Raw genomic sequence first — 23,643 nt, forward strand, 5'->3', positions numbered from 1 at the left:
TCTAAGTCTTTCAGCCCCCAAAAATGCCCTTCACTCATTGTCTTTAAGCTTCCAGAGCAAGGACCAAGCATTGTGACGTCATCAGACTAAACTTTTTGGTGACATTTTCATTTGATTAACTCTGTCATCACTAGTATGCTGAACATAACAATGATGATTAAGTATGCTCAACATCGGGATTGTGTGAAACAATACAGTATTTGAAACAAAACGTTTATTGGTTTATGATGTCGTCGTCAATGTTAATTGAGGTGCTTATTTTGATTTTTTTTTTGATTTTTTTATTTTTTGCCCCTGCAGTTTTGGCGGTTTGGGGAATGGGTTGATGTTGTGGTTGATGACAGACTTCCCACTTACAGAAACAAACTTGTGTTTGTACATTCCATGGAAAGAAATGAGTTTTGGAGTGCATTGTTGGAAAAGGCATACGCCAAGTAAGATTTACAATCCCATTACAACTCGGTGTATCCTATTTGTATGCCGAGGTCACACATTCGCTCATAAGAATAAGATAAAAAGAAATGTTTGGTAGGCAAACTACAAATTGCAGTAAAAGTGATCAATTGCAATACTTGTGTGTTTATTTATTCGTATGCAGCCTGTGACTGCTTGGCTACATCATTTTCTGTGCCGCTGATGCAATGCCCCTGTTACCAGTAAGCTGGTACTCATTTTGCCAATCTCAGAACCCACCTGGTTCTGGTGAGTCAACCAGAACTCACCAGTGAGGTGAGGTTGAGTGGTGAGGTGAGCCTTCTGGTGAGGCAGGCTGAGTCAACCCACCTGGTGTTAATTCAAAGGCTGACAGGGACTTGAACTCAAGACCCTCAGATTTTAAGCAAGCTACCCTAACCGTTAAGTCAACACCAGGTTTAATTGCAATATTGGTTTGTTTACTTCTTCGGGTCTTTGCTCTTTACTTCTTCGGGTTCCTTCTTGGTGTTCCGTTTCATTTGTACCTTTAACTTTTAAAAAGTCGCTTTGTATCACATCCAGGATACACGGCTCTTATGAAGCTCTGAAGGGAGGAAATACAACTGAAGCAATGGAGGACTTCACTGAAGGTGTTACAGAATGCTATGAACTCACCAAGAGTCCTCAAGACCTCTTCAAGATCATGAAGAAAGCCAGCTTGAGACGATCTCTCATGGGTTGTTCCATTGAAGTAAGGACTTGACCAAACAAACCAGAAGCTTGTTCTTTTCGTGTTGCTGCACTTCATCCAAATCGATTTCAATTTCTTATGTCTTTCGATAGAAAATATTCCCGGATTTCGAATTTTGCAAAGTTTCTTTATGTTTGTTGGGCACCAGGGTGGTGTTTGCTGGCAGTGCGGGATCTCTGCCTCGGGCTGTTTGGGACTTTTACATTCGGTGAGCTTGGATGAGTGCCGATGCATTGATGCTCACAATGCCGATTATGATACCAGAGCTGATCAGTGCAGCCATGACCCTGATCACGCCATTGCTGCAAAGGAAGGCTCCATGATATCTTCAGGAAATGTGATGGATGGTGCAACTGAAGACGGTTTTGGAGCAGAAGACCAGAAGGATGCTTTTGCAGCAAATGGAAAATCAATTGCACCTGCTCTATTCAGTCCTGATATCATCAGAAAGACGGTGAAAATGTTTTTCTCTTTTTGAATATAATATCAAGATTGTTGGATTAGTTCCTTCAGTGTTACAGTCTCTTTTTGAACTCTACAACATATATATATATATATATATATATATATATATATATATATATATATATATATATATATATATATATATATATATATATATATATACATCATGTGAATGGGATGTTCCAAGAAATAAATTGATCAAATCGTTTATATAACAGATACAAAGACCAATCATGGTTTTGTTTCAAAAAAATAAAAATAAATTTAAAAAAGTTTCTTTTAAGAAACTTATCTTAAAAAATAAATCTTATATTCTTCTTTTCTTTCTTAAAAAATATCATCAGAAAGACGGTGAAAATGTTTTTCTCTTTTTGAATATAACATCAAGATTGTTGGATTAGTTCCTTCAGTGTTAGTCTCTTTTTGAACTCTACAACATATATATATATATATATATATGTATGTATATATATATATATATATGTATATATATATATGTATATATATATATATATATATATATATATATATATATATATATATATATATATATATATATATATATATATCGTGTGAATGGGATGTTCCAAGAAATAAATTGATCAAATCGTTTATATAACAGATACAAAGACCAATCATGGTTTTGTTTCAAAAAAATAAAAAAAAAAATTAAAAAGCTTCTTGAACATAATAAAATATCTGAACTTTTAATGTTGACATTTTTCACTAATCTTATCAAGATAGTTTTCCCAAATAGCTCTTGAAATAATGAGTGCTCTTTGACTTTTGACCTATGAACGTGTTATACCTCATGTACTGCTGTTAGTCATTAATCGGAGTGTTTTTCGGTGATCATTCCAGATTACAAAGCCACTTATGGCAGAATCCAGAACTGCATTGGGACTGGTGCGGAACCATGCATATGCTGTAACTGGAGTAGACGAGGTATATTTACTGTAATGACTTTGTTATTTAATTACATTGATAGTCGGCAAGCTCCTTTGTTGTGTTCCCTAAACAACTCTCATTTTGCATCTTTCTTTCATCTTCAATACCTTATATATTTTTTTTACCAAGCAATGACAACTCGAGTACGACCACAAGCTTTTCTGTGTTTAAATAAGCATCAGAAATATTATTGAATAATATACTTTCATATTATGTATGCATTTTATACATGTTGTTGTATAAATTATTCCTAGTGGGTGAAAGATGTTTAATATAGCATCGCTAAGCATAAAGGAATGAATTGTGATATTAGATATGTGCCACTTATGTAATAGATAGATGTCGTCTACCTAACCTGGTGCTTGTGCCTAAGAATCTTCATCCATGTGAGCCTGTTTTATATTTTTTTCCTTTGTAAAATCAGTCGGAATGTACTTTAAAGTTCTTGCGAAGCTTTGCGACATGAGTATAGGAGGGAGAATGGCATAGGCTCTGTCAGCCGAGGCTCATGACCTCAGAATATTGGGATGAAGGGTCTCGGAGAGGTCGCTCTGCCCCCAGACTGGATTCCGGCCCAATCGGGAACGAGACGAGGGAAGAACGTCAGGGTTAGAGATGGGGGGGCAGAGATTTTAAAAGCCCGACCAGCAGAAGGGGATTTGAGGAGTTTCCCAAACCAAACACTATGGAAGGCTGTCCTGCTGCGCCACATCCCCAACCACCAGCCACACCTCTCCTTTTTTGTGTGCTCTCACGTGCTGGGACAGCGTGCTCACTGGGCCTGAGAGGGTACATGACAGGTCTGCCACCCTACATCCTTACCAGTTGTGCCACGCCGGCACAGCTCGGGCATTTCCTGTCTTGTCTGCCTCTGTATGTTGTCTCTCTATCATGGTGTGCTTGACCGGGCCCGAAGGATTAGCCAATGAGGGATCGCTGTTCGTTTGTTGGTATCGTGGATGCATAATCTGTAGTGGGTAAGTTATTGCATTTATTTATTACATCTTGGGTATTAGGTCACCTCGCTGACCTAATATAACCATTCGATGTCCTCAGATCCGTCCGTCTGTCTGTCAACAATTTTTATTTTTCTATCTCCTCCTAGACGTCTCTGCCGATTGAGTTCTAACTTGACAGGATGATAATACTAGTTGTTCCCTATAGATCGTCTGAGCCCTTTTTTGTATTTTCGCCTCGGGGTCAAGGTTACAGGGTCATCAAGTGCAAAATGACCGATTGGTCAAATGGCCTATAAGGAAGCATCGGACGGCTATAATGCATAATGGGGTTCATGGGGATTATTAAGAAGATTTAATTAGACCAACTAGTTTCTCGTTACCTGTGTCGTCTGACCCTGTTTATTGGGCAACACGAGGTTCGCTGACTTCAACACGGCTTCGCGCGGTTATTTTAAGTTCAATTTAAATTCTGTTTTCACTTTTCATTGTCGCTAAGGTTGATTAACACTCGGTTGCATCAAGTTTTGTTCTTCCTTCTGTTTGCTTCCTTCTGTTTCCTTCCCCCATGTATGATGTTTATGAAATATACCTGGTCTTGGTATGAATTCTGGCTGTCGTGGTTCTCTTTTGGTGATTAAGGAAAGGCCCGTTGAGCAGGAAATATTTGGCTGTGGCATACAACGCCGCATACATGTGCCTCTCGGCATCGCTCGACTGTAATTGCGAACGAGGCCTTCGGTACCAATTGGCATAACGCTTGGCTAACTTTGCGGTCCCACGGGTACGGTATCAGAAGTGGAAAGGCCTCAATCCGACCCTGGACCACCAACTCAGCTGGCCACCACGGTCGCATTGAGGTGACTCACCATATTTGAACCGGGCAACCGGATGAGCCATACGACCACAACAATATTAATTGATGAACGTTTGTTACCAGCTTAACAAGTACATTCTCTGTTTGCATTGCTGCATATTATTCAGAAAAAAAACAAAGACAAAGTACGCATTGTGATGGTTGTGCAGGTCAGAAGTTTGGGGAAGCTGAACAACTTGGTGAGACTTCGCAATCCTTGGGGCCGTGTTGAGTGGATTGGACCTTGGAGCGATAAGTATAAGAAACAGGAACACATCAGTGTGATTAATCTCCGTGACTTACTAGTTTTCCTGCAACAATAATTTTGTACAAAAAAAAAAAACACAACTGTGAATGCATCTGTGCAGCTCCAAAGAATGGGAAAACATTGATGACCCAGAAGACAAAAAGCATCTACAATGGCAATTGAAGGACGACGGTGAATTCTGGTAATACCTCATCGATTAGGCCGTTTGACGTATTGCATCGATTATTATGCATTAATTTTTGTGCTAATTACTCATAACATTTTTTTTTCCCTGTGTTGTTGGAATACTTCACAGGATGACATTTGAGGATTTCAAAAGGAACTTCACCAAACTAGAGATTTGTAACTTGACTCCAGATGCTTTGAGTGATGAGCAGACACACAAATGGACCGTATCAATCAGTGAGGGGCGTTGGGTGCGCGGTTGCTCTGCAGGAGGCTGCCGAAACTACCCCAGTAAGTGAATAGACTTTATAAGGTGTGATAGGGCCATGCTTCTTTGTCTTTCTCTGTCTAGTGCCTTTTTCATGGTTCACTTTTCCAGATGTAATGGAAAGCTTTAACACAACGTGCCAATGTGTGCACAATGCGTGCAGTATTGTGACCACAGTGCGTCAAGCCTATCTATTATACCGAGAAAATTAGATGTGGCCAGCAATGCTTTACATACCATGTGGAGTACAAGTCGATTTGGCTCATTTCCCCATTTTTCTTTTCTATTCTTCATCCATAGATAAATCGATTCTGAGCACAAGTCGAGGCTCGGACTTCTGGGGGGGGGGGGCGGGAGGGGGGAAGTATTGACTTGTACGCCAAGAAATGCAGTACATCATTTTATGGTCCATCTAAAGGTGTCTCGAAGGGCATTTTAAGACTTAAACACAGAATCTGGACTTGCATGATCTATAATATAGCATCAGGTTGGGCATACAGATTAGCCCCCTTCCTGAAGGTCTTTTTCAGAGACAGCTGGATCTTTGGTGACATTTTAATAACTTAAAGTAAATTCCACTGAGAACGAGCTCAGTTTTCAGATGCGAAGAATAATACTGCTGCTGTCTGTGAGATTTAAACCCACAACCCCTGGGATACTAATCCTTTGTCCTTAGCCCTACAACAGAAACGTAAACAAACAGTTTCTTGTGTTCTCCAAAGCTCGTACCGAACCATGTTCCTTCTGTGCTTTTATCTTCTAATTTTTTTTTGTCCTAGCAAAAATACCGAGCAGGGTTACATTGTTAGTAAACATTTTTGGTAGATTGGAGAGAATACATTTTGATAAAGTTAACTAAAGAACATCCTGTACTGTGATGTCAAGCGAACAAACGTACGAGTAAGATGCACATGGACAAATATGGACAAATACTGCGTACAACGGCTCGATAGAAGCCGTGTGATTATGGAATATTTGTACCATGGCTGAAGCTATATAGTCTACAAGACGTGTCTGAGAACTGCAGAAATGGATATGCATGGAGAGATCAGAATGCAGGTATCAGCGATCAGTTTGTTGAATCTGCTGATGAGATTCCACTATCGGCAAATTTCAGTGAATTTTATTCCAAAAAAAGTTGTACACACATAACGAAGTTCATGTAAGAGTAAATGACAAAAGAAGGAATTGCAGGTGAAGGATAGAAACAGGGTCTCAGTAGTTATGAGGGACACCATGGGGTGGCAGTGGGTTAGCAGATTTGAAATCCGGAAGGGAACGGCTTAAGAAAATAGACTCAGGAAGATGGTTCTACGGCTGAGTGAAGAGGGTGATGAATGAATGAGGGCGAGTTTTAAATGTCTTGGTTGGTTGTGCCTGCAACACAGCTTTGTATTATTTGGAGCACATTCGTAAACTTGTGCCAGGGCCAATGTTGAAGGCTTCGACAGCTAGTCAAAGAGCGGTAACTCCATCCCTGGCTTTGAGATGATCATTACTTTAAAGGTATAAAGCACAGTAAATTGCTAAGTGTGCCTTCATGAAGTTCAAACACTGGTATCTAACTGAATGTGGTGTGCAGAGTCTATAAATGTTTGCACGGAGTTCCATATTGTGGAACAACTGTATTACAGACACGTTCTGGACGAATCCACAATACCGACTGAGGCTCTACGAGGAGGATGATGACCCAGACGATGATGAAGTTCTTTGCTCTTTCATCGTTGCTCTTATGCAGAAGCATCGGCGGCGCGAGGCGCGACACAGGGTCACCATGCTCACCATCGGCTTCACGATCTACAAGGTATGACTGCCTGCACAAGAGTTCGACAACATTTGAACTTTGTTATGCTTTGGCTGTTATTGGTGTATTTATATATTCAAATCGGATAATGTACTTTATGGTGGGTATACTTGAGACGACAAGATCTTCACTTAACCTGAGATACTGTGGTATCACACGACCATCTCGCTGATATAATCACCGATGGTTTTTTAATTTTTTTTGTATCGCTTCACGACATTCCACAGTAGACAAATATTGGTTGTGACACCTTTCTGTTTGCCTTTATCAAAATTAATGCTCATCAACCGACAACAATTTGGACTCACTTGGTCCCCTGCTAGCCATGCTTATCTTACGGTTAAATCTCCATGGATATGTTTTAGATGCTTCTGCTTCGTAACGGCTTGCACGAAGGTAAATATATGTTAAAAACAGCCATAATATGAATTATTGGTTTTTATTATGGTTAACTGGAGTGCATGCAACAGACATCGTGTCATTATGACCTTTCGACTGTAAAGTAGCATTGGCATTGCAACACAGTTTTCTTTTGTTTTGTTTTTTATTGCAGCACTTGGCCGGCCTGGCACCGATCATAGTGCTTTACGGCAGATCACTTTCGTTGAGTTAGTGATAAGGACAACTCACTGCTACGCAAGAGCAGCAAGCTTGGTTTGCACAACACTTGTAACCTTGGAGGGAATTGGCAAAACCGGTTGTTCCAACAAACCCTTCGACTTATTTTATTCATTTTTAAATGGTGGTCTCTGAGTGCGGTTTTGATTATGGCTCTTTGTAATGGAAGACACTGATAGGTCACAATAGCATTGGATCATTAGTCATGAGCTTCGCTATTATCTCAATAGAAATGTTTTTATTGGTTAAAAAAAAAAAAATTTTGATAACATGCAGAAAAGTAACTGGAAGGGCACTCGGTAGAGCACATACCTCCAGCACACAATGCCTGATCCGCAAGAACATATCAGGCCCAATGCATTTTTTGCAATATCATGCCATATATCGTTTTTGGCACGATCCCTCAATGGTGAAGAATCGCTGAAAAAAAATTGTCCAATCTGAATTTGGATTTTCACCGAAATTGAATCAATTATTCCTTGTTACACACTCAATGTGTCCGCCAAATTTCGTCCGAATCCGTCGACAACCTTTTGAGATATCTTGCAAGATATTTTTTTGGCCCTATCTCTCAATGGTGAAGAATCACTTTAAAAATTCCAGTAGTCGGATCCAGATACGGATCTTCACCAAAATCGAATCAGTTTGTCCTTATCACACACTCGGCCTGCCCACCCAAATTTCATCCGAATCCGTCCACAACTTTTGGTGATATCCTGCACACAAACAAACAAACAAACAAACAGACGGGTGAAAACATAATCTTCTTCCACCTTTGGTGGCAAAGGTAACTAGAGAGTTCATATAACACCTTACCCTGCACTGTCTTGACAAGCAAGGGCATGGGCGGTGTCTACGCGTGACAAATTTAATTGGTCATGATGACATAAAATGCTGTAATATATTGTCCAAGTCCAAATGGAAGGTTTTGAAAGTGTCAAAAACACGATTCGTGTTCTACAGTGTTAAAGTATATAATTCAATTTAAATAAAATAAAGGTTTTTAAAGGTCGGAGGAAAGAGAAAATCCTTAAGTTTACCGCCGTTTGATGCCGCGTCTTTTACACCACATTATTTAACACGTTTAAATTAGTGATTTTTGTCTGTCGTCTGTGTCCTTTGTGACGTCCTTAAAAGCAGAAAGTTCCTGTTTGCAATGATTTTCAATTTTGTTTCACAGGCAGACAGAGCAAAAATGTTTTCTTAGTCCTCTCTGCACATGCGCAATTGGCACAAATTCAGAGCCTTCCGATTCGTGTTCAAAATATAACGTTCAATTTAATTTAAGTTGTTGCTCGATCATAAAGTGACGTTTGCAGACAGGACAGACAGAAGTGAACGAATTGCTTAACACTGCGTTTTGCTTCACGTGCAGGGTGACAGTAATTACCATTTTGTTATGTATTACCCAATTGAAGTTCACATCGTCTCACTCACTTTTACCAAACTTTTCCTTTTCACACGTCACTGTCCTTCATGTAGAAATGAAAATCACACCTGACAACTCAGTAGAAGAATCCCACACATTTATTTCATAATATCGGAGAAAAGGGGATCAAAAATTCAGTCATATTTGCGAATGCAGTAAAAATTGACGGCCCCCAGACAGTTGATGGAATTTTTAATTTTTTTTTAACCAACTACTTAAAAATTGTTTGAAAGTATAATTGCAAGGCAAATTGCACAAACACACACCCAGATAAAAATGAATTTAATTGATTCTCAGTGCTTTGATTTCACATATCAGCAGATGGTTCACTGCTATTTGTGCATTTTAATATTATCACTATTCCCACATAGTCAGGAGGCCCAATGCAGAATAGTGTACGACCCTGCTGATTCCGTGTTAGAATAGTGCAACAGGTGTAAATTGACTGTCCAGACACACAGAAACGTGAATCAACTTGTTGCCAACTCTGGATATGGATAGATATGGCTTCAGGACACTGATGTCCTCATTCTCCTTGTTGCCTATCAGCCGCATCTCAGTCCCTTTCTCTGGATGAATGCAGGGACACCCAAAAAGCAACACTACATTCCCATTGACTCCATCAATATCCCAGATTTGCAGAGGGAGTCACTTCTGGCATTTCATGTAGTGACAGGTTCAGACAGCACAAGCCAGTTTGCTGGAATTGCGAAGCGCTCTGCATGGGCTGTCTTTCAAAACAACTCCCACCTGTTGAATAACCTAGGCAAAGAGGAAATTCCTGATGAGAGTGTGATTGCAGATGCTGAGTCATTTGTCTGCAGGCTTTATGACCCTCATGGCCAAGATAACTCAATTCAGCGAGTAAGATGTGATCTGTTTCTCAGTCTGACCAAAGCTATTGAGAATCTGCCTCCAACTCGCGATGCTCTGATTCTACACATCAAGCGAGCGCACTACCAGACTTTTGTGTGGAGAAGAGCCTTGGAATCTGAACCACATCTACCTGCACCTGAGAACTGTGGGTGGGAACAGGTCGTCAAAGATGGCAACGAGACATTTCAGCCGCGACTCATGACTGCACAGCCTATTACTGCTTACTGTGTAGAACTGACGACATGCAAATGCCGTGGGTCACGCTCAACTCGACGGTGCAAATGTACACGGAATGGACTGCCTTGCACGAATGCATGTGGATGCAAAGCCCTTTGTAGGAACCCGTTCAGTGTACAAGCCGATCAATAGCTCTGAAAATTGTACTTGGGTGTTCTCACAACACTTTTCTCTTCTGCAAAGCAACGTAATTTTGTGTTAGAAAGAATCTGACAGCTGTTGAAATAACCTTTGACTGACTGTAAACCCATCTCCATCAATAGTGCTAAACATTTTCTTTTTCACATTTGTTGCTCGTATGTGCATTTTCAATTTCGTCTTTAAGTTGTCAATTATGTGAAAAGTTGTGATCCAGTACAAAAATAATGCACAAAATAGTGTTCCTCGTGTCAGATTACATAGTATTTCACAATCATGACAAATTTCTGGCTAGTACAATTTGCAGTAAGAAAAAGACTAAATCTGATGGCGGCCATTTTGATTACTGTCATGGCGGCCATAATATTCAGATGCAGACTTGGCAACAAGTGGAACTAGACTTGGTCATGCCTAGACTCTTCAAAAACACCAGTTGTACCATTCTAACATGAAATCAGCAACGAAACCTATTTTCGAGGCGAGCTACAGATTTTGGCTTCTAGACTAACAAAGGAACACATTGTGTTGTTATTCTTTAAATGGCTATTTATTTATTTATAATGCTCATGAGAATTAGATCAACTTTGAGGTTTGCCTTTGTATGGCAAATATTTCGTCCCATAAAAGTATACCATACGATGTATTTTGCCCAAGCTAATGTTGACCATTCATGTTTCAGGTTCCAGAAGAGGTATGGAGACGATTATGCTTGCAGACATCAGCTGATGTTTCATCCTAATGTGCAGGAAAATGCAATGGCATCCAGCCGGTTCTATGTGCTTCGAAAGTGATTGTTTGCCTTTGAAAAAGTACCTCTCATTGTCTAATGTACACACACACACTCACGGTCATACGGAGCATCGAAACTTCAAGCTTGGTGTTTAAACCATTTCACGTTTTTCCTTGGTTGGACCCTCTACTCCACTTTGAAATTAATTTTGTAAAATTAATTACAGACCAATTTAGGGAATACTGCTAAACGATGATCATTAGCACACAGGATGTTATAGATTTTAATGGAAACGTTTTTGTTTTTTTAACTGTTTCAAACTGTAAAACTAACGGGAAAATGCACAAATGTTTTTCAATCTTCATCTGCAAGTTCACTTGGATGATGCTTGAGAATATTGGATTGTGAAATAACATTATCCTACACAGTTGCTACTCTGAATAATAATAGGGTTATCAAGTTAGAAAGTAAAAAAACATTTTTCACTAATGGTAATAGTTCTGCCTTTTGGGATTTATACCCTTTTATTTCACCCCCCCCCTACCCCACATACCCTGCGTGACCCTTTCTTCCTCCTTTCTTATTGTTCGAACTCTTCTTTTCTTTGAGTAGTTTTGTGACAAGAAGGAACATCTTCCAAAAGAGGTCTTCCTGTACAACAAATCGGTGGCTCACTGTGGTTCGTACATTAACCTGCGGGAGATCACGGAACGGTTCCGCCTCCCACCTGGCGAGTACGTGATTGTGCCATCCACATTCAAGCCTCACGAGGAGGGCGAGTTCTTGCTGAGAGTCTTCTCTGAAAAAGCCAACATCTCAGAGTAAGACTTTTACAAGCATCAGTGGTGATTTGTTGAACAGGAACCAGGGGAGAGGGGGAACAAAGCTGCTTAGAAAATGAAATTTGGAAAACATTTCTTTTTCATTTTGCAGTTGCTTGTTTCTGGATTGGGACAATAAGAGTTTGTTGAATGTGGCCATGCATTTCAATGAAAGCATTAATTTTGTTGTTATTGTCGGAAAATTTTGTTGTTATTGTCTTTATGCTTTGTAGCGTTTTCAACATCATACCTTTTGCAGTTCTCCTGAAGTTTTTTTCCATTGGCGTCAAGTGGGACTTGTTTTATTAAAAGGAAAAAAAAATAAAGAAATAAGAGTATTGAGTGCAATTGAGGAAAATGCAAATCGGAGAGGGATGTTAAAAGACAAAACCTTGTTTAAAATAGAACGGCACTTGGTGGAGGACATACAGTACCTCTACCAGGCTGAACAGTTTGTTTTGTATCCCACTAATAAGCCACATCTGGATCCGGACATGAACCAAAATCGAATTGTCTTGTTTTTGTCACCTACCCAACTCATTACCCCATGGTACGTGAAGTGAAAAGAGAGGTTAAGCAATTGGTTCAAGTCAGTCCGTCCGCCCGTCTGTCTTATCAGTTTATGATCGAGGAACAACATATTTAAATCAAATGTCATGTTTTGAACACAAATCAGAACATGAACAAAATGGCAAGTCTGTCTTTTTAACGTACCTTGGCTTGGAATTCATGGCGACCGCACATGAGCAGAGAGGACTGAGATAATATTTTTGCTATGTCTGTCTGCCTGGCAGTCAAACAAAATGGAAAACTATTCCAAACAGGAAGCTTACTGTTTTTAAGGGCGTTATGAGGGAGAAATATGAGGGAGAAATCAAACCTTTCAGATCTTTCCATACAGGTTTCCACTGACAAACCAGACATTATCTGCCTAACAGAAACTTTCCTCTCCGAAGACGTGTCTGACTCCCAAGTATCTCTCCCTGGCTACTCCCTCTTACGGTATGACAGACCTGAGGCTCGCCTTGGTGGAGGTGTTGCTCTCTTCATCAAAGACTCTATTCCTCACTCTCCATGCACTGCTCTCACCCCCCCACACCCCCAGGAATACCTCTGGCTTCGGCTTCCCCTCCACTCCCACCTCATGTTTATATGTGTACTGTACCGTCCACCGAACAGTGATGACTCCATCTACACCTCACTATCCGAAAACATGGACCATCTTCTATCTTCTCATCCAAACTCTCTCTTCCTCTTATGTGGCGACTTCAATTGTCATCATGCCAGTTGGCTGGGTGTGGGTACCTCTCTCACCTGCCATGGCACCTCAGCAAAAGCTTTCTGCGACTCATTGGGACTGACTCAATCGGTCAACTTCCCGACCCGGATCTCAACCAATGGTACTCCATCTCTTCTGGATCTGATTTTGACAAATTTCCCTGACAATATCTGCTGCTCTTCCTTCACTCCAATTGGTTCTTCTGACCACGTCCTTGTCAAAGTGGACATCTCTCTGGCTATTATCAGAGAACCACCTCACCGCCGTCGAGTCTGGCATTTCACTCAAGCCGACTGGCAGGGTCTCCGAGCAGCCATCAAACTTACAGACTGGTCTCCTATCACTACTTTCTCAAACATCAACTCATCCTGGGAATTCTTTCAAAGAAACTTGCTCTCCCTCATGCACAGATTTATCCCCTCTCGTGTTCAGTTGTCTTACCCTTCCTCCCGCCCTTGGTTTACTGAAGCTTGTGGCGAGGCAGTTGTCCTGAAACAACTTGCCTTTGCCTCATGGAAAGCAAACCCAACTGAGGGCAATCTCAGTTCCTTCCATAAAGCTTGGAACAAGTGTGTATCTACCCTCAGGAGAGCCAGAAAACAACATCTTTCTCATCTCAAGTCTGAACTCTCAAACCTCTCTCCCTCCTCAAAATCCTGGTGGCGTTTAATCAAATCTGTTTCTGGTGTATGTTCCCCCTCCATCCCCTCCCTTACCTCAAATGGCCGCACTGCTGATTCCACACGTGATAAAGCTGAATGTCTAAACTCGGTGTTTGCAGCTAAATCTTGTGTCCTAAACCCATCGCTTTCTCTACCCACTTTACCCAGTCGCACCCAACTGTCCCTGGACTCTGTATCCTTTTCTCCTGACAAGGTGGAGAGCTTGCTTTCAAACCTCGAGTCAGATTCTGCAACCGGTCCAGACGGCATCAGCCCACGTGTCCTCAAAGCCTGCTCTTCTGCTCTTGCTCACCCTCTCTCTGTTCTATTCACCCTCTCATTTGCCCAAGGTCATCTGCCATCTGCTTGGAAATCTGCTAACATCACTGCCCTGCATAAAAAGGTGCAAAAACAGATCCCTATAACTACAGACCAATCAGCCTTCTCCCAATCATCAGCAAGGTGATGGAATCCATCATCGCCTCAGATATGAAATCCTTCCTCTTCTCCAATGGCTTGATTTCCAATCATCAATTTGGTTTCAGACCAGGTCACTCTACCCTGGATATGCTGCTTCTGCTCTCCCATCAATGGATGGAGGTCCTCAATGCCAGACAGGAAATCCGAGCCGTATCCCTGGACATATCACGTGCTTTTGACACAGTCTGGCACCCTGCCCTACTCACCAAACTCTCTTCCCATGGTATTCAAGGCCATCTCCACTTATGGCTCGCAGACTTCCTCTCCTGTCGCAGTCAACGTGTGGCCCTAAATGGAGTTCTTTCATCCCCTCTTCCTGTGCAGGCTGGAGTTCCTCAAGGTAGCGTTCTGGGCCCTGTTCTTTTTCTGGTTTTCATCAATGATCTCTCGGACTCTCTGGAAAATCCTCTATTTCTCTTTGCCGATGACTCCACCCTCTGCCGTACCATCTGTCATCCCTCAGACCGGCAAGCAGCAGCTTCTTCACTCACTGCAGATCTGGATAAAATCACAAACTGGTCCAACACGTGGAACATGTCTTTCAATCCAGACCAATCTCACACTCTCACTATGTCTCTTCGAAAGGACCGTTTACAAACCCCCCCCATCCACTTTCTCAACAATCCTCTGGAAGAAGTCTTTTCTTTCAAGCTTCTAGGTCTCACTATCTGCCATGACCTTTCCTGGGAAAGTCACATTTCCAACCTCGCCTCAAAAGCCAGTCGCCGACTGGGAATCCTCCGTCGTGCTAAGTCCTTCCTCGGCCCTCTTGAGCTCCTGACCACTTACAAAGCTTTTGTCCGTAGCCTGATGGAGTACTGCTCTCCCCTCTGGGCTGGTGCTCCTGCCTCCCACCTTTCTCGGCTTCACGCTGTCGAAACCAGGGCATTTAAGATCATCGGCATCTCCCGCAATGAAGCTGAGTCTTTGGGCCTCTCACTCAATCACCGCAGGTTGGTCGGTGGTCTTTCTGTCTTCTACCGACTCCTCTCCAGCCTTGCCCCCCTGCTCTCTCTGCGATTTGTCCCCACCACATTTCCACAGGGCGCTCAAGGTCCGCCAACAACCCCCTTCTGGTAAAACTACCAAAATCACGAATCACTGCTCATCTTCACTCTTTCATTCCTCCTTTTCCCCGCCTTTGGAATAAACTTCCTCCCTCTATTCTTTCCCATTCTTCCCTCCAGGCTTTCAAAACAGCTGTTCACCACCACCTCTTATCTTCCCCCATCCAAATCCTCGATCTTTTCTGCCCCCGATAATCCACCCAAGCCCACTTCCTTCATTTCTCCTGCTTTCCTTCCTGAAAGTCCCTGAAATGTCCATCTTCTCTTCGCCATTTTCCCCGTCCCATCCCCATCCCTCTCCCTTCCACAGTTCACCTAATGTGTCTGTTCCCCACTGTTTTGTCCCTTCCACTCCCGCCCCTCTTGTCTCATGCCTCCTTGCTGTGAGTTGTGTGTTAGCTCTCATACGAGCCTCGACCAAGGTATACAAAAAAAAAAAAAAATTAACAGGCATGAAGAACTTATGTAACTTGTTAAATAGGGTGGTTTAATAGCCGCTGGGAAAATGGCGTTAAAACCTGGAATTTGTTTTATTTATTTATCTTTAAAGCCATCAGCCATCCATTTATTTATCTTTAAAGCTTTATTTAAATCGAATTGTACACAGTACTTGAAAACTGTATATAAACAAATCGCCTTCATACAGTATACTTCCAAGAATCATGTGATATATCGATATATAGCATTAGAGGGCATGGCATGTGTTTCAGATTAAAGATTCAGCCATTATGATTATGGGTATGTGCCATCATCTCCATCAACTCTTCTTTATCGTCACCATCATCAACATCGCCATCACATTATTGGAGCAAGTTTATCATCGTTATTATTAAAGGTAAATTGCATGATCTTCATAAGTCAAGAAAATGAACTTAATTTTATGTTCTTAATACAGGAAAATACGCCGGCTGTTGGCTTAACGGTTGAGTTATCTGGCTTGAGATCTTTGGGGCTTGAGTTTGAGCTTGTGTCGTGCCATTAAATAACACCAGGTGCGTTGACTCAGCCCATCATCCTTCCAGGGATGGCAAAATGAGTACCAGCTTACTGGAAACAGGGGGCACTGCATCAGCAGCAACCCCAGCAATGATGAAACCAGCATCCATAGGCTACATATGAAACAGTAATAATAACTCAAGAAAATAAACTTTCTTTTATGTTCTTAATACAGGAAAATAATACTTTATTTTATGTTCACCCTTTGATGCAATTGTGGGTCTACTTTGTCATAAACATTTTTCTATGCATGATCTTTCATAAAAGCCCCCCCCCCAAAAAAAATCCACACATAAATATTCATCACCCTTCCCTCGCAGCATATATGAAGAATCAAGCATAAAAACGTTTTTATAACAAAGTTATCACGTAACAACCAACCAAACTGGCCCCGGGTCTAAAAAGACCCATAAATGCATTTGGGGTAAAATTTTAAAAATAAATTTCCCCCAATCCTGAACCAAGAAAAAAACCAAAACACACATACAGGAATATGTATTACCCTTTATTTTGAAGCACATATGAAAGATCATGAGAAAAAAAAACAGCCTTTTTTACAGCTATTTTTCCCTGCTGAGCAGGGAGGGGTTAGCTTTTTGCGGGCTTCATGCACCATAGCTCCCTTCTTGAGGAAATGGCCGGATGCCCTTCCTGACGCCAACTCTGGTCGCCTCTTACGACACACAGGGATATGGTACACCTATTCTAACGGGGAATACACCGGGACCAGTACACTGGTACTCATTTCGCCGACCTTGGAAAGATGACAGGCTGAGTCAACGTACCTGGTGTTAATTCAGTGGACAACGGGGCTCAAACTCAGGACCCTAGGACCCAAAGCCAGTCATCCTAATCACTAAGCCAACACCAGACTTCATATATGAAAGATCATGCATAGAAAAAATTTATTACAAAGTTATAATGAAACAAACTGGGCAATGTGATGGGGTAATTGTTTTCAAAATCCCACCCCCCCACCCCCCGATCCTGAATGAAGAAAAAAAAAAAACAGAAACATTCATCACCCTTCGCTCGCTGCACTTATGAGAAATCATGCAAGAAAACGTTTTTATAACAGTTATCGCGTAACAAAAAAAAGATAGCCCCGAGTCTAAAAAGACCCATGAATGCATTAAAGGGTGTCTGAGTGATTGCATCATTGGGCGTTCTTAACAACTCTTATTCATGAAGATAAATAGCACAAAACGATGCACAAACATGTTGATTAAAGGTACAGTTTGGACAAATTTTACAGTTGAAGTCGCTAACCCTATTTTCCCCATTACCCTCTAAGTTTGCAGATTTACAGTTCACAGGGATTTTCCAGAATTAACCCCCGCAAATGACAATGCCGTCCTGTATATACTTGAACACTGAATGGGATATCGTGTTCTATGAACTCTCTCGTTCACCATGTTTTATCATAATCCGTCCATAACTTTTTGAGATATCATGCTAAATATAATTTTTGGCCCTATCACTAAATGGTGAAGAATCACTAAAATTATTGTATCCGGATCCAGATCTTCACCAAAGTTGAATCAATTCATCTTTGTCACGGGCCCAACCTGTCCACCAAATTTTGTCCGAATCCATGCACAACTTTTCGAGATATCCCAAACATCCGTCCACTTTCGGTGGCAGAGGTTAAAAAAAAAATCAAAACAAAATCTACATCTCACTCCATTTGGTCTTGTAATGATTTATCACTTTATTGATTGCATTGCAGTGTCATAAGTGTAATAAGGACACCGGACCAATAATCCTACACGTTGTGAGTTCAAATCTGGTCGAAGGCCGCAGCATATAAAGGATCAATCTTGTAGAAACTGTTTTTCTCAGGGGAATTACTAAATTGGATTAACAAGAAAAGTTCAGCTGTCTAACTTCATCCCCTCCAGTGAGTGAAAATCTCCCACTCATACCATATACCAAGCTTAGCCAGCAGGTAGCACCAGCTAACACCTTTTTTGTATCATTGATAAAATTATAAAATGATCTGTTCATCTGAACTCCCCCCCCCCTTTTTGTGTTTATTTTGTTGCAATCAATTAACATACTTATCTTCTCAACCCGTCTCAATTTGGATGCTTTAAGGTAAGAAATTCTCGCACGGAGACTTGGGAAAGCATCTGGTTACCAAGAACCTTTTGGTTTGAATGATCAAATTATTGGACACAGATGGTACGTGTACTTAATATGTAGTTTACTTAACTGGGATTTTCAGAATTTTTGACCTTCTAGGATCTAAGGTATTTTCTTCAAGAGCAAAGGAAGACTAATCATAAATTGCAAGCAGATTTTATTTGACTGGGCACCGTGCAGCTCCAAACCCACATGATTATTGTAAATACGAGCACTCGCTTAATGCTGCTGTGACACTGGGTTCAAATCCCATGTACACTACTGTACTTGCCAATTTGTTTGTCGCCTTCATTGTTCCTGTTATTCATTTAATGTGTGTACAAGCTCTGGCGTAATCCTTCGATGCCCGGGAAAACAATGGAACAACAAGGTTAAATTAATATCTTCCTGCTTCTAAAGCGGGAAGTCGTTTGTAATTGCAGTAAATGTAATTATGATAAAGCATCTCTGAGGATATTTCCCTGCTATCAGATATCATTCCTCCAGGAAACGATGTTGTCAAGGTTAAGATGATGCTAAAAACAAAACCTACTGGAGAGTGTTCCGCAGATTTATACGGTGTAAAAATTGCTGTTGAATGTTTTCGAAATAATATATACGTTGATCGAGGGCTCATCGTGGAGCTTGTATGTACATTGCATCCAGGACAAAGGCATGAGTCGACATCGGTGTACTTTTACATGAATTACAAGCATATCTGGAGATGATGGACAAAGCGACAAATGCTTTTAAATGCCTTATGGTAAATGGGATTTAAAGCTTGCTTTGCTCACATGATGACACAGATGTTCAGATGAGAATGTGATCAAAAATGAGAAATTAATTCGATTAAGGCACTATGAACAAGTAGAGAGTTCATAGAACACCTTACCCCGTGCAATCTTGACAAAAAGGACGTGGGAAATATCTTTTAAACTCTGCGGCAAATTTGATTTTACAAGATGATGTAAAATGATGTATTATTGTGTCCAAATACGGATAAACTGGGGGGGGGGGGGGTTGGAAGTGCTAACAAGGTGATTTGTGTTCTACACTGTTTAACAGTGTTTAAGTACATAATTCGATTGAAATAAAATAATAGTTTAAAAGGATGTAGACAAAAAAAATTTCGGAAGCTTATCGCCATTGATGCACCGTCATTCACGCCACTTTATTTAACACGTTCCATTAGTTCTTCGTGCTTGTTGTTTGTGTCCTGTATGACCTCCCTAAACACAGTACATTTCCTGTTTGGAATGATTTTCAATGTTATTTTGCTGCGAGACAGACAGTTTAAAAAAAAAACAAAAAAACAATAGCTTACTCTGTGCACATGTGCGATTGGGACGAGACACCGTACAATTTGCCTGATTCTAAGAGGCAAAGTACTCCTAAACTGTCGGTTCATTTTCCAATTCATATTGTATAGTGATAAACATATAACATTCAATTGAGATTATGTTGTTCCTCAATCATAGACTGATGACTGGAGACAGATAGACAGAGTGAACCAATTGTTTAACCCTGCTTTGTGCTTTATGCGCATGGTAAAAAAAACGCTTGGGTCTCAGCCATGATCTTTCTTGGGGAAATCACATTTCCAAGCTGGCCTCCAAAGCCAGTCACCGATTGGGCATCCTCCATCGTGCAAAGTCCTTCCTTGGCACACCTGAAAGGATACATGAGGTTTACATACCATCTGCAGCTTGATGGAGTACTGCTCTTCCCTCTGCGCTGGCTGCCCTGCCTCACATTTTGCTCAGCTTGACGCCATGGAAACCAAGGCCCTCAAGATCATTGGAATCTCTCGTGCTGAAGCCGAGTCTACGGGTCGATCGCTTTGCCATCGCAGACAGGTCAATGGTCTCTGTCTTCTTCCACCTCCTTTCTGGTCTTGCACCCTGCATTCTCCATAGTTTGTTTTCCCCAGGTATCTGCAGGGTGCACACGGTCCACCATCAACCACCTTCTATTGAAACTCCAAAATTCCTGGATCACTGCTCACCTCCACTCATTTGTTTCCCTTATTCCCCACCTGTGGAACCAATTTCTACATTCTCTTCAATCTCATTCTTTCCTCCAGCTCTTCAAGACGGCTGTTCACCACCATCTCAGATCATCCCCAATACAAAATCATGATCTCTTCTCCACCCGTCAATGCTTCTGTATCTATCTTATCCACCCCCTGCATTCTCCCCTACCCCTCAACCTTACCCGTGCATCCCTTGTTTGTCTGCTTTGTTTATTTTCTCCATCAGCCCTGCTGTTGGCATTTCCAGTTTCTCTTTCGGTTGTTACCTCTACCACCGAAGGTGAAGAAGGTTATGTTTTTCACCCCCTTTCTGTCTGTCTGTCTGTGTACAGGATATCTCAAAAAGTTGTAGATGGATTCGGGTGAAACTTGGTGGACACGTTAGGTGTGTGACACGGAAGAATTGGTTCAATATTGGTGAAGATCCGGATCGGGATCTGATAATTTTTCAAGTGATTCTTCACTATTGAGAGATGGGGCCAAAAATGATAAAGTACCGTATAGCATGATACTTCAAAAATGTATTGGGCCCGATATGTTCATGGGGATCGGGCATTACATCGTGGAGGTATGCGCTCTACCGTTCCTTTTGTGCCCTTCTAGTTCCTTTTGTTATGTTGCATCCTGATCCATTTTGTGTTCCAACACTTCCACGAGCCTTGAATCTGTAAACAAAAAGAAAAAAAACACCGTTCAATATTATCTTGGGGAACCTGTATCAGGAAATGTGGTCCCTTCCGATCTTCATATAGCCGCTCCTCTTGCTTTGATTTCCACCCATGTATTACAAACCCCTGCAAAGAATTAACAAAGAAGACTACGTTTTAAATGGTTTGAGAATTAAAGATGAATTTGCTCAGAAATCTTCTGTTCTGATATGTTTTGCGTGGAAGATGTGGTATCACAACTTGATCTTGTGAAGTTTTCAGCAGTCGTAAAGTTATAAGCTGCAGATGGTGATTAAATGTAAATTGGACATTTATAATTGATATGCAATGTTGTTCTTGTTTCCCCACTTAGAGAAATGGATGGTGTTATTGGAACAGCAAACTTGGAGGTGAGTGTCCATGAGAACTAAAGTTTATTACATCACAATATGATCAATTCAATGACAATTTTTGCTCGATGAATATATTCAAATGATTCGCAATCAAACTGATCATGCTTTTTGATATGTCGTCTCTGTAAAGCTGGACTTTGACACACTATTAAAAAGAAAACATGCACATCTTTAAATATGCCAAGACTCATGGAAGAGCCAAGGGCTGGCACGATGGCATCGAGGAATGTATAATTGACTCTGAGCCGTCTAGCCTGGGTTTGAATCCAGACCCAGCGATAAACTCTCATTCTGGTGTTTCACAGGCATAGTGGTTCATCAATGTTTGTGCTGTCCCTCTGGTGGACGTTAAACTTATCGTCCCATCTGTCGGCATTATTTGGTTCCCATTGTGTGCTGCCTTTTTGGTTGCATCATTGGTTAAGGGCACGGCTGCCGCTGATGCAGTGCCCCTGTTACCAGTATACTGGTGCTCATTTCGCCGACCTTGGAAGGGTGACAGGCTGAGTCAACCCCCTGGTTTTAAATCAGTGGCCAACGGGGCTCGAACTCAGGACCCTAGGATGCCAAGCCACCGCCCTAACCGCGAAGCCAACAGCAGGCTGGCATGATTTGGTGAATGTTAAAGATCCCATGGTGTCCCTCAGAAGAGTACGCGAGCTATCACTGGCACCCTGCAACAAATTCCTGCCCTGACCTACAGAGGGCATTGGATCATGGGCACAGCCACACCCTCAGCCGATGATGCTACTCGCAGCCATGTGCTGCATATGAAAGAAGATGATGGAATAGCCAAACGACAAAGGATGTGCATACGTATATGAGGTTGACATTCCAATAGTTCCAATATCTGAAGCTGCACACGTAGTCTGAGCAAGTTTAGCACGTTATTTTAATAGGCAAAGAATGATTATTAAGAGTTGACCGTCTGTCAGAAGTGGAAGTTATAACGTGTATCAGTCGTGAAAAATCAACAAACATTATGTGCAGTAATTGCAAAGCTACTGCCAAAGACTTGCACGTGAGAGTTATTTTTACATTATTGTGAAGTTATTGCACTTACATGAGCAAAAATTTTCCAAAAAATATATTTTCCTCTTGAAGAAGTGCTTTCATTCAAGCTTTTGGGCCTCACAATCTGCCACAATCTTTCCTGGGAAAGCCTCATCTCCAAGCTGGCCTGCAAAGCCAGTCGCCGACTGAGCATTCTACGTCGTGCAAAGTTCTTCCTTGGTACACCTGAACTTGTTTAAAAAATTTTAAAAACCAAAAAATAAAAACTTGCTTAATCTAAAACACCGCACGTTTGGGGTAAAATGGAGTTCTGCTGTACCATTTGTGATCCCAATTAGAATGAAGGGATCGTGTAAAGTTATCATTACTAGCGGGCACTTATGCCCTGTGCGATGACATGACATAGCCCTGCAGGTAGGAGTACCCTCCTTGGCCCACGTTCCGTGGGAAAATGTGCTGCGGAACATTCTTGGAAATGCACTTTATAATTTTTGTCATTTTTTGAAAGTTGTTTTTTGACATAGCAACTCCATGTCATAACTTTGAGAAGGTTCCATTATATTATGAAGACGATAAAGGAAGATAATTTGTAATACCGGCTCCCACAAAAGGTGGCGCAATTTCCGCTATGCAGTGTACTGTATATCTTACACTGTGTATTAAAAATGTAATGAAGCTGCATGTGTATGAAGCCTTCAAACCCAATGGCTGGAGAGCCGGCTTGATTCCACCCACGACTGTCAAGAAGAAAAATCATGCGTCCGCCATGTTGATTTTCTTGCAAGCCGAAGGATGTCTTTGCCCTTTGGAAGTCTCGTAACCACAATTTGAATTATCCGAGCTATATAACCAGGATGTATTATATATGCACATAAGCGGCAGTCATGTTTTTGCTTCAAGTATGTCATCCGGGTTTTTTTTGGGGGGGGGGGAACGATCGAGGCAGCGGTCTCACCAATATACCGCCCAAATAAAGGAATGAGCCATTTCTGTAATAAATGAAGGTTTATGTACATAATTAGCCCAAGTTCTCATGGCTGAATAGTGTGAGCGTATCGTGTAGCACCCACTATTCCTGCTGGTTGTGGCACGCATTACAAGTCATAATGTCATCAAATATGTCGATTCTCTGAATGAAAACCACAGACATCTGAAATTATCATGATCATTCGATGTGCTTGTTTG

General features: G+C 41.4%; 1 protein-coding gene across 2 annotated transcripts in view; it reads left to right on the forward strand.

Moving 5' to 3' along the window:
- CAPN3 (calpain 3) overlaps nt 1-23,643 on the forward strand; it is a 101,092-nt gene that overhangs the window by 28,542 nt on the left and 48,907 nt on the right. For both annotated transcript variants that reach the window (XM_085896132.1, XM_085896133.1), the window contains exons 4-14: nt 301-434; nt 997-1,165; nt 1,314-1,619; nt 2,492-2,575; nt 4,561-4,646; nt 4,759-4,839; nt 4,954-5,114; nt 6,726-6,895; nt 10,873-10,884; nt 11,536-11,744; nt 21,405-21,441. In XM_085896132.1, the coding sequence (XP_085752258.1) occupies nt 301-434; nt 997-1,165; nt 1,314-1,619; nt 2,492-2,575; nt 4,561-4,646; nt 4,759-4,839; nt 4,954-5,114; nt 6,726-6,895; nt 10,873-10,884; nt 11,536-11,744; nt 21,405-21,441 (1,449 nt within the window). The remainder of the gene's footprint in view (nt 1-300; nt 435-996; nt 1,166-1,313; nt 1,620-2,491; nt 2,576-4,560; nt 4,647-4,758; nt 4,840-4,953; nt 5,115-6,725; nt 6,896-10,872; nt 10,885-11,535; nt 11,745-21,404; nt 21,442-23,643) is intronic.

The sequence above is a fragment of the Eptatretus burgeri genome, chromosome 9 (assembly GCF_056783735.1).
Source record: "Eptatretus burgeri isolate ZD-2024b chromosome 9, Ebu_testis_v1, whole genome shotgun sequence".
NCBI lineage: Eukaryota > Metazoa > Chordata > Myxini > Myxiniformes > Myxinidae > Eptatretus > Eptatretus burgeri.